We start from the raw sequence: 12,332 nt of genomic DNA on the forward strand, positions 1-12,332 counted from the left end.
GGTAGCAGTAATTAAAGGCAAAGGTATGGATTATGATTTCAGGAAACGAAATTACAACGGATTAAGGTGCTACATGGCCCCTATTAGCTGGATAGATATCTCACAGAGAGCTAATACAATTAAATTATGGTATGCCTTTGAAGCATTAATCACAGAAGCCTGGAATGCGTATATACCATTAAAAAAATACTCCACAAGGAGGATTCCAAGTTGGATGAATAATGAAGTTGCGAGATTACTCGAGCAGAAAAAGATGGCATTGAAAAGTTACAGAGCAATAAAAAGTACTGCAGTCTATAACAGCTACAAATTGATCTGTAATAATGCCACAGAAAAGGTTAGGCTGCCAAAGGCAGATTACACTGAATAACAAATTATGGGTCATATCTTGTTGAGGGCATGAAAATAAGTTTACTTTATAGATTTTGGGGTGCTAAAAAGTTAATAATACCACTACTTAAAATGGCAGATTGGCTCTTGTTTTTGAAAAAGTAGTTTTCTATATTTATACTAGGTATCTTTTATTTATATGGCAGTAAGATGTAGCTACGAACATACCTGTATCAAACACAAGACCTTTTTTGCTTTTCACTTGTATTCAGTTTCAGAGGCATCCCTTTTTACAATGAAACAATAATCGGCTATCATGGTTTCACTCCATTTGGTTTTGTTTCTTTTCCATTGCTGCGATGTCTTGATGGAAGCGTTCACCATGTTCGTCACTGACAGCACCCCAGTCTGGTTGGAAGAAATCCAGGTGTGAGTGCAAGAAATGCAAATTCAAGGACATGTTGCACCCCAGTTTTTCGTAAGAAGTAATGAGATCTTCCACAAGTTGCCTTTAGATGCTGGCTTTAACATTTCCTAGAAAACCAGTCTAAACATTTAAAAAGGCTTTCCATGCTGATTTCTCGCTATTACTAAGGACACATTTGAACTGCTCACCTTTGAAAAGTTGCCTTATTTGTGGACCAATGAAAATGCCTGCCTTAATCATATCGCTACTTAGCCTTGGGAATTTCTCTTGCAAGTATGTGATTGCACATGGAATCACAATTCCATGACAAATTGCCATGGAATTGCACTACCTAGGTGAAGTGTTACTTATTCGAGTAGTGCAGTACCGTGGCAACTCGTGAAGGTATTTGCAATATGAGATGTAATCGAACGATGCATTAAAACCAACTTGGTAGTAGAAATGATGTGTGTGCATTACTCGTGCATAAATAAATTTCTTCATACTCTTAGGCATTTAGCCAAGAAATATCTTTTAGGTTAAACCACACACACGCACACGCACACACACACACACCATCAGGCATCTCTCATATTGTGAAGTTATACTTCATAACTGGGTTATCACTATTGCAACAAGAGGATACCTGCCCACCCACCGATGAGAAGCCAATAAGTTTCGAAATGGTGCCATCTGGGTGGTGGTATCCGCTGAGAATAAGTAACATTAGTGTTCTCCATAGGTGAAGTGTTACTTATTTGATGTAGTGCAATACCATGGCAACTTGTTGTGAAGGTATTCACAATATGAGATATAATCAAACAATGCAATAAAACTACCTTAGTAGTAGAAATGATGTGTGTATATTACTCATGCATAAATAAATTCCTTCATACTTTTAAGGATTTAGGCAAGAAATATCTATTAGAATGATATATAGATATAACAGTTTTATATATATTTAGTATAGGCTACTTTTGGTATAAACATTAAAGTCCCACTCTTCTTCCTGTTAACACTTCTTGCTTAGGTCAAACCATATCTCCTCCCTCCACCCCATGCTTCAGTTTGGACAGAACATAATTCACTGACTAAACTCTGACCACATAAGTTAACTGAAGCTTTTCTGAATGCATTAAGGCTGTAGTGGTGTCGATGAGCTTGACCAGCAAACCAGATAGAATGCACAACAGTTGGCATACAGTTAGCTTTTTGTCAATTTCATCTTTTATCTGCATCAACTCTTTCAGAAAGAACTCTAAACTTATTATTTTTACATATATATTAAGTCCCGTATTTATTACATTTGTAAGAATTATGAGTATCTGAAATGTATTGTTCATATTTTATCTTGATTAAAATATGCTTTATTATTAAGGAAGGTGGTAGATGACTTTCATCAACCGATGAAACCCATGTTTAGTCTCTAGAGCAAAGTTTCTGGCACCCCCCCCCCCCCATACTTCTTTTTCAACCTGTGCACGGTACTATGTACTATAGGTTTGATACCTTTCGTGTTTGGGGTTTTCATTAAAAAAAAAAAAAAAAAGCTTTTCTGTGAATGGGTAAAGATTGTTGTGGTAAAACATGTGCTTCCATATTTCATGTGGGTGATACTATATGTGCATGCAACTGCAAAGGGCTTGGTGTGGTAATGTTTTTTGATAGAGGAGATTGGAATGAAAAATGAATGTTTTAACTTTATTGTTGGGTAAAAAGAATAATCACATGGAATTATTTCAGTATGTTTTGTATATCTGGAACTATTGTTGTTTGCAGTGATAAAGAAACTGTTCATTTCTAACTTGGATATATATAAGACTTGTCATGAATGATATTTTAACATGGTTGAATAAAATTTCCATTACTTTTATTCATCAGACCAGTTAAACTTAATTTGAATTAGTTAGAGAATCCTAATTAGTGTGTGTGCTTTCTGAGAGCACAATGGCAGAACATTCCATTGAATTAGTTGTCTCTTTTTCCTGCAGTATTATAAAGTTGAAGGTAAATTTTTTGTTTCAAATGGTATAGTATATTTTGGATACTATATGATCTTAAGATAATTTTTTGGAGGAACTGAGATTTTTCTAAAAAAAGAAAAAAAAACCCAATCATAATTATGAAAATACCACTTTGGATAGAAGGTACACCTGAAGATTATACATGTCCTTTGCTCTCCACTTCTCAAGAGAAGAAAACTGACTCTAGACATGGGTGTGCAAATAGAAACAATGTTGACTCCTTCGGTTAATAAAATGAATAACAGGAAGTCTTCAAAGAGATGGGCTGAGTCAAAAGAAGGGACAAGCTACAAATCTGTACATAATAGAAATCCATATGTAATATAGATAATAATAATAGTGCTTAAGGGTGAAACTGAAGTGATCTTTTTTTTATGATAATTGTGATAATTAGGAGGGATATAAATTAAACTTTTAATTAATTAGGATTGTACATACCAAGCTTTATATTAGCCATACAAAATAAAATTATTTATTTCTTGTAGGATAAAATTAGCTTTGAAATTTGTAATGTATTAACTGAATTTTGTAATAAACAAATATGTTATGTACAAAAGACTATCCTTTAGTAGGGGAATGATATGTATTTTTGTAACTTTAGATATAACTTTGTACCATTTCCCTGCTGTTTAATTAACTAGTCTATTTCTTTTGCTCCTCCTACAGCTTTGGTATTTGCTGGGCTAAAATATCTCTTATTGGCATTCTCAGCTTACACTCTTCTCTCTACAACACACATTCTGTTTCTGCTGCATATCTTAGCTTTCAATATGCCTTAATTGTCTAATTCTCCGTATATCCTCCTACACGCATTTTGTATGTATTAGTGAAGCATGGGCTAAAATTTCAACTATAATTAACAAAGTATTTAAATGTTAAAGGCAAAATATCTAGTCCTCCACACAGTATTATTTTGACAGTTTTTATCTATTGGGTACACTCTTCTTGAATTTGTGTGCTACATGAATAAAAGCATAACTTCTTCCCTTTTGCCTTTTCTGTATTTCACTGTAAACCATTTTACATATTATGTTAAATTTTTGCAGCTGTTATACATAATTTTTCTATCATTTCTATTATATGAGAATTTTGTTGATTTAACCAGTATAGGCCTGCCGTAGCCGAGTGGTCAGGAGTGAGAGTGCATAGCACGCGTTCCTTGAGTGGACCGGGGCTCAAGCCCGTGACTACTAAATACGATAAATATTTGTATTGACGATTTATTGTAAACTCTACTGACTTGGTTGTCGTGCCGGAGTATAAACAGAAATTTTTTTTTTTTTTACTTTAGATACCTAAAATGTGTTCACTGTACTTCTAGTATAGTAAACACATTTTAGTTGTATTGACAAAAAGTGAGTCTAGTTTGATAGGTTTTTTTTTGAGGCCTTCCTTTCTTAACTTCCCTCTCTTTTTTTTTTTTCCAGGTTTTGTCACATTGGTATTGTTGTGTCCTTTTCTTCAATCTTTGGATGTCAGTGGATGTTTGGAAGTAACAAACATCACTCTGCAGACCTGCATAGATGCTGTGTCTGGAAGAACTTCTTCGGATAAACTAATTGTTACAGTCGGAGGTAGGTAGAAGATGACTTTTTTAGCAAAACATTTCCCCCCACCCTCAGTGGTTGTATAGTATTTATTGAAACATTCATTTCAATTGGTATTACCTGAATGTAATATATAAAATTTTCTCTTACATACATTTTTTTAAAATTTGAATGAGGAAATATGGTGCCTACCATATTTGAACATATTTGTAATTAATTTCATATTACAATTAATAATGTAAACAAGGTGCGCGAGCTCATCGTGCAAAATGGAAACATGTTAATCGAATTTAATCAATAGGAAAAATTATAATTGGTTTCTGACCTTCAGGAATGTCCATTTAGAATTTTAAAAATGCCTTTTAATTAACTTTTTAACTGTATACCATTAGCATTAGTTGAGACATGATGCAAGAAAGCAAGCTTATACAGCATCAGCCAAAAAAAAAATAAAAAACCTTCCCATTTCACCCATCCGGTTACTCCAAAAGTTTGTCTGGTTCAGTCTTAAAATTATTTAAGCTATCAACTTCCACAACAACAGATGGAAGTCTGTTCCAGCCATCAACTACCTGCTGGCTAAAGGCAAACTTCCGCACATCTATTCTACAACTGTTTAACCTCAATTTCAATCTATGCCCCCTCAGGTTCTTAATCTCAGCAAATGGAAGTATCCCATCAGCATTGAGCCTGCTCAAGCCATTCAAGGCCTTGTACACCTCAATCAGATCACCTTGCAGTTGCCTGGTCTCCAGATGCTGAAACTGACAGAATTTAAGCCTCTCCTGATAAGAGAACCCCTTTGTTCTTCTCACCAATCTCGTTGCCCTTCTCTGTACTCGTTCTAGCAACTCTACATCCTTCCGAAAATGAGGCCTCCAGACCTCTACGCAGTACTCAAGGTGTGGCCTGACCATTGTCTTATACAATGGGATAATCACCACCTTCTCTCTCCATGACCTCCTCTGGCAGCCCATCTGCACTGCTCAGAGAACTTCATATCTGACTGCACAGTTACCCCCAGGTCAAAGCCGACCGGGCTAGCCGAGTGGGTAAAGTACCTGCCCGGCAACCTAAAGGTCGCGGGTTCGATTCCCGCCTCGGGCTTGGATCAAAATACTGCAAAAACCTTGGGAGGTGCAATATGGCCACACAAGCCGATGCGCCAACAACTACCAAATCAAAAAAAAAACCCCAGGTCTTTTTCATTCTCCACCTCCCTGAGTGGAGTGTAGTACCACACAGTTGGTACATTTCTCTTGGGTTACTGCTACTCATATGCAGTACTTTGCATTTGTTAATGTTAAACTTTAGTTGCCACTTCTAAGACCACCTGCCTAACTTTTCCAGATCCTGTTGCAGTAGCATACTGTCTTTACTATCATTAACAACCCTTCCGACCTTTGTATCATCTGCAAACTTGGACATTTCAACTGGTATTTCAACGATATCCTACCATAGCCGTCTCTTAGCCTTCAAATGTACATGTGCGAAAATACGCTATATTCATCGTCAGAGCCACAAGGCATTGGGATCCATTTTACATCCATCATTACTCAGTCCACCAGCACTAAAGCTGTGTGGGACAAAATCCAGAAAATGAAGGGGAAAATATACATTGCACCCTTTATCGGTCCTAGAATATAATGGATGTGTTGTTGAAGATTAAACTGCAATAGCCAATGCTTTTGGGAAGACCTTTTCTACCATTTCACCAACCTCTTCTTACTCCAAAGAATTCCCAGTCATGAAAGACAAACTCGAAAAGCACCCAATTAATTTCAAATCTAAAACTTCTTTCCCTTACAATGGTCCCTTCACCATAGAAGAGTTAGAAACAGCTCTAACTCTTACCAAGACAAGTGCTGCTGGACTAGATCTCATCCATTATGATATCATCTGTCAGTAAAATCCATGGACAAAATTTGACTTGGCGCATTATAGCCTTAGATGCTAATTTGCCATAAAATCCTAAAACAAACAAACAAACAAACATGGACAAACTGCCCTTTCTATATAATAGAATCTTTCTAGAAGAGCAGTTTCTGAACTCCTGGCATAAGGCAATCGTGCTTTCCTAAGCCAGGAAAAGATCCCAAAATCACAACAAACTACTGTCTTATTGCTCTGACTAGCTGTTTGTGCAAAAACCTGGAGAGAATGATGAATGCCCACCCTACATGGTATTTGGAGACAAACTGGCTCCTCTCCAGAGTGTGCATTGTGGCTTCTAAAGGAATAGTTCCACTTTGGACCATTTAATCAGGCTTGAAACTTCCATTTGAGATGCCTTTTTAAAACGAGAACACTTGGTGTTCTTCGATATGGAAAAAGCGTATGATACGAGATTTGGAATTTTAAAAGACCTTTACAGCATTGGCCTTAGAGGTCACCTCCCAGGTTTTATTAAAAACATTTTATCCCATTGTTCCTTCAAGTTCGTGTAGGATCTATCCTCTTTCGGCCCTTTAGCCAAGAGGTGGTATTACATCAAGGATCAGTTTTAAGTGTTATGCTTTTTGCCATCAAAGTGAACTCCATCACTGAACAATTTCCTCCAACTGTAAACTGTGCCCTTTATGTTGACAATTTTATCATATTCTCTCACTTTTGCAATATGAGGGTAATTGAGAGGCAACTGTACATGCCATTGACCATCTGAACTAATGGGCAGTGAATAACGGATTCAGGTTCTCCCTGCAAAAGACTGTTTGCATACATTGTTGCCGCAAGTGTAATCTTCACCCTGAACCTGAACTGAGACTTGGACAAAATGCTATTCCAATAGTACCCAAGACTAGATTTTTGGGGCTTGTATTTGATAGAAAGTTGACCTATCTACAACATATCCATCAACTATGTGCGAAGAGCACGAGAGGCTTGAATATTCTATGTGCAATCTCTTCAAATTCTTGGCACGCTGACAGATGCACCTTGCTTCGCCTCTATCGTACACTTGTGCAATCTAAGTTAGATTATAGGTCCCAGGTATACGCATCTGCTAGACTCAGTGTACTCCTATGGCACATTCACCATCAGGCAATCCATATTGTCACTGGAGCATTTCAAACATTCTGTCCAGAGCCTCTGTGTCAAAGTGAATGAGCCATCTTTATTGCTTTGTAGGAAGCAGTTGTCTCTATAGTATGCTTTGAAACTGAAATCCCTGCCAGACAACCCCACGTGAACACTTGTTTTATGATATCATTGAGAAAATCTCTACAATACTCGTCAGACTGCCAATCATCCATTTGGTATTCATATCCAAAGGCTACTGAGAGATTTAGACATCATATTAGACAATATTGCCCCATCACCAGGACAATCTTCTCCACCCTGGCATGCTCGTGACCTATCCTGTGACTTCTTTCTTAACAACTGGAGAAAGGACAGTACTCCATCCACTGTCCATCTGCAGCTCTTTTCAGCAAAGTGATCTGAACATTCTGACTTCTTGCCAGCCTACACAGATGGCTCAAAGTCAGAAGTGTCTGTGGGATCTGCAGCTGTCTTCCCAGACACCATGATAGCTGAGCAGATCTCCTACAAATGCAGTGTATTCATTGCAGAGCTGCATGCAGTTGAGCTAGTCTTGGATCATATAGAAACCATCTACCACAAAAAGTGTATTATATATACTGACTCTCTCAGTTCATTGCAGGCCTTATCATTGATGAGGTTCAGTTCTCATACTGTCCTGTCCTTGATAATGCAGAAGCTGCACTTCCTTTCTCAATCTGAATTTGATATTCATTTCTGCTGGATCCCCAGCCACATTGGGATAATAGGAAATGATTTCGTAGACAATGAAGCGAAATCAGTGACACTTTTTAACTCTTGCCCACTAGTCCCCTATACAGACTACAGGCAATTAGTACGTAAGAAACTGGTTTCCCAATGTCAGCACTCATGGCATGGGCAGGCTGCAAATAAGTTATATGAGATTAAGCCTGTAATTGAACCTTGGCAGTCTCTTCTGTGCAGGAACCATAAAGAGGAAGTTGTTCTATCTTGGCTCTGCATAGGATGTTGTTATTTGATGCACTGCTATCCGCTGAGGTCAGACGATCATCCTATATGTAGAAATGGTGACACCGTTTTAACAGTCAGTCACATTTTAATTGAATGCACATATTTTAATAATGATTGTCATTTGTATTTTATCCATCTGTCTGGGCCTTATACACTCACAGATTTTATTGGACAATGATGTGTCAGATATATTTAAGTTTTTACAATGTATTAATTTATACAATTTTATCTGAAATGTTTTTGTTTTATAACTGTTTTATGTCATATACTCTTTTACAATAATATAATAAATAATTATATTATTTTATATTTTTACCTCTTTGACCTGGCACATTATAGCCTCAGACACTGATGCGCCATAAAACCATTAATCAATCAACCTGAATCCAAGGATACCTTAATATGTCTAAAGGTTTGCTTACTTCTTTTGCTGCTGCTTTTAATATAACTGGATGGAACCTACTAGCTGCAGGTGCCTGATATTTAGCTGGAAGTTCTAACTGATCTACTTCTGCTATTCCCATCCCTAAAAACATTCTTCACAGGTGAATTTAGATGCAGAATATTTATTTATTTTGTCAGTAACCTGAATGGGATCACCATTAGTTATACCATTTATTCTAGTGGGCGAATGTTGTTCTCCCCTTTTCCTCTATTGTTAATATAAGCAAAGTATTCTTCGATGCTTGCCTTTTCTTTCTTAGCCAAAGTTTTGTCATAAACTTAGCTTGCCTCTTAACCTCTTATTGACTTGCAGGCTAGTTTGCACTTGGAGGTTCCTGTTTCTACTGCCAATCTATAATCATCCCATGCTTTCTTTTCCTTTACTAGTTTCATCAGTTCATTTGTCATCTGTTTAGATCTAAATCTTGAATAGTATCTCTTAGTTGATATAAAGAGCTTAGAAGCTTCTACAATTAGTTTCCTGAATGCTATCAATTAGAACTTGCAGTTGATCCCACTGAACGGAATTGAAAAATTGTCTATAAACACTGTAGTTTCCTTTACTAGACCAAAATTCCTTCCCTCTACCCTTGATAGTAGTTCTCGTGTTGCTTCTCTAACATAAATAAAATACCCCTGTGCCTCCTCTGTTCAAATGAATTCCATCTTTACAAATAACTTCCTTCTATTAATTAGGGTAGGCCACTCTGAGAAAAATCCTCCCCGCCCACATGCACATGCCTTGCAGGTTGCTCAATTCTAGAGTTAATCTACAAGGCTTTAATTATATATTTCTTCCTATCGTGTCTGGGCATAATTGCGGACACAAGAATATTTTTGTTTCTTCTCATAATATTTTTCCATCATAACTTTATCTATTTCTTGATTAAGTCAATGTCATCAGTTCATTTATGTTTAAGTAATTGTACCCACACAGATCGTTGTACAAATAGCCTGTTAGTCACCTAATCAATTTTTGCACCTGGCAGACAAACCCTGGTTCTGTTCCACCTGTCTTTATTACATTTATATACAGCAGGATGTATATTATATGCATGAAAATTCAAAGTTATGCACACATTACCTTCTTTCTCACTAGCATAATTTCAGTTTATGGTTGTCCATGAGCACATGTTGCATGTTTTGATTTGTTCTGTATTTTATGTGCAAAAATTATATACATTTCCTGAAATTGCAAACAGGGTATGCAGTGATAGAGTTTTAAAAAACTCTATCACTGCATATCCTATTTGCTTTTTTTTTTCTGAGTATGTCACACATTATAGTAGGATCAGCTGTCTTCAGTTTTTTCTCTAATTGAATACCCCCAATAAGACTATATTCCATGAAACCAGAAAAAATTCAGTCCTGGGACTTGAAAGGTTAAGTGAATGATTTTTCACTTGGGGCTTGTAATTTTAAATTAAATATTATTTAACTTTACTTAAATATAATTGCATTAGGAGAATCAGTTTGCCATCTGTTCAGTGGCTGGTTTTCGGACTTTCTACCTATATTGTTATTTTCCTCCAGTTCTAAAATGTATTTTGGTTATGGGTGAAAAGAATTAAACTTGGAGGGAGGGGTGGGAAAAAAATCCTTTTACATAAAGACTCAATGTAGTCAAAGAATCAGGAGCAATGGGGTGCAAAAGTACATATGCGTTGAATAGGCTGTGGACTGGAGATGTGCAACATCTCCAGTCCACAGCCTATGAATCTAATTCACAACCATGAATCTAAGGATGCTGTCATAAATATGGCTAAGGATTTGCTTACTTCCCTCGTTGCCTCCTTCAATATAACTGGATAGATTCCATCTGCCCCAGGTGCCTTTTTTATGTTTAACTTCAACAATTTCTCCTCCACTTTGCTGCTCTCTGTTATTACAAAATCATTTAGTTCCCTGTCCTCTCCTTCTTTACAGAATTCCTCTAATTATAACTTTCAAAATCACTATTTAAATAAACCAAGGAGCTTGACTATGATTATAAGTTACTTATAGAAAATAATTTAATATAACAATTAAGTCAATAAAACGGCTAAATATAATTAAAAACTTCTTGTTCGCCAGAGCTACAAAATCTTGTCCAACATGTGGATTAGATATCCTTACCGATGCTAAGTAATAATCTACAAAATCTCTATTGTAGTTCAAAATAAACTAAGTATCGTAACTAGGAATATAAACCTACTTCTAGAAAATAAATGAATATGCCAATTTAAGTCAATAAAAGAGCAAAAATTTAAGAAAAACTTCTCTATTAGCTGGAGCTGTAAAAACTTCATCCACACGGAGCTTGGGCGAAGTTTTGGGCAAATGGAGCTCATTCCCATCACTTGAACATATATTCAGCACATATATGTTGAATATATTCTTTGCATATACACTGAGTGATCACTGAATTATGACCACCTACCTAATACTTTGTAGGGTCCTCCTTTTGCCCTCAGTACAGCAGCTATCCAATGTGGCATTGATTCAACAAGATGTCGGAAGTGTTTGGGAGGTATGGCCAACAAAGCTGGTAGTATTTATTCACTTACACTAAAGTGATCACAAAAACCTATAATAGAGGCATCTTTAGACTTGGATGAAGTTCAAGAAAACTAGAAATGTGCAAATATCTCTCCCATGTACAAAGGGGGATCTAAAATTGATCCGAGAAAAAAGCCTCTATATCTAACTTCTTCTGCATTGGAAAATTATGGATGCAGTCAGTGATTCAATAGTAATGATATTATAAGAATTTCAAATTTTATTAGGAACTCCTTTTCGATACCTTACTGGGCTAGTCAGATCTTATCCAACTAGCCTAAGTTAATATAAAATAGCCACGAAGGAACGTGGATGTAAAGGTCGATACAAGATTTTGTTGTTGGAGAAGTAAAGCTTTGGGTGTAATTTGTTGGAGAAGTAAAGCTTTGGGTGTAATTTGTTACAGCAGATAAAGGCTTGATTGTAGAAAGCAAAAAAATGGTTTTATTAGTGGAATCTCTCAGGGTTCAGTACCAACAGCCCTTATTATTTTGCAATTTTCAATAATGATATTGATGATGATATTACAAGTTTCATTTCATTAAAATTTTCTAGTGATACTAAGTGGGCTTCATTGTGAACAACTAGAGCCTGGGTTCTTGTTGTTAACAGCCAGTCTGAAAATGTCAGCTTCGGTGCTGATAAATACAAGGTTGCTGCATCTGGATCACAGTGGTCTCAGATGAAATTATGAAAACTAGTGTAGCAGATCACAGTCAGGTCTCCTTGCAGGTGCCTAGTTTTCAGATACTGCAATTTGTAGGCCTAAAGTGGTTAAAGGATAGGGGACAGATGGCGATCATTAATAAGTGTTCTTCAGACTGGACTGGAGTAGTAAGGGGATCAGTGCTTGGACCTCTCTTGTTTTGTATCTTCCTAATTGATATCGATGAGGGAATACATGGGAAACTATTGAAGTTTGCTAATGAATTAAAGGTTGGGAGGGTTGTTAACAATAGGAACTTTAGGCTATGATGCTTGAAAAGGATTTGGACAGATTGCGAAGGTGAT

The 12,332-nt window shown here is 36.5% G+C and overlaps 1 protein-coding gene across 1 annotated transcript in view; it reads left to right on the top strand.

The window, feature by feature from the left end:
- LOC150085953 (putative RNA-binding protein EEED8.10) overlaps positions 1-12,332 on the top strand; it is a 375,958-nt gene that overhangs the window by 309,459 nt on the left and 54,167 nt on the right. Inside the window, exon 18 of the mRNA XM_090373614.1 lies at positions 4,188-4,334. Coding sequence (XP_090229740.1) covers positions 4,188-4,334 — 147 coding nt within the window. The remainder of the gene's footprint in view (positions 1-4,187; positions 4,335-12,332) is intronic.

Source organism: Mastigoproctus giganteus, chromosome 5 (genome assembly GCF_048544385.1).
Source record: "Mastigoproctus giganteus isolate SK-2022 chromosome 5, ASM4854438v1, whole genome shotgun sequence".
Classification (NCBI taxonomy): domain Eukaryota; kingdom Metazoa; phylum Arthropoda; class Arachnida; order Uropygi; family Thelyphonidae; genus Mastigoproctus; species Mastigoproctus giganteus.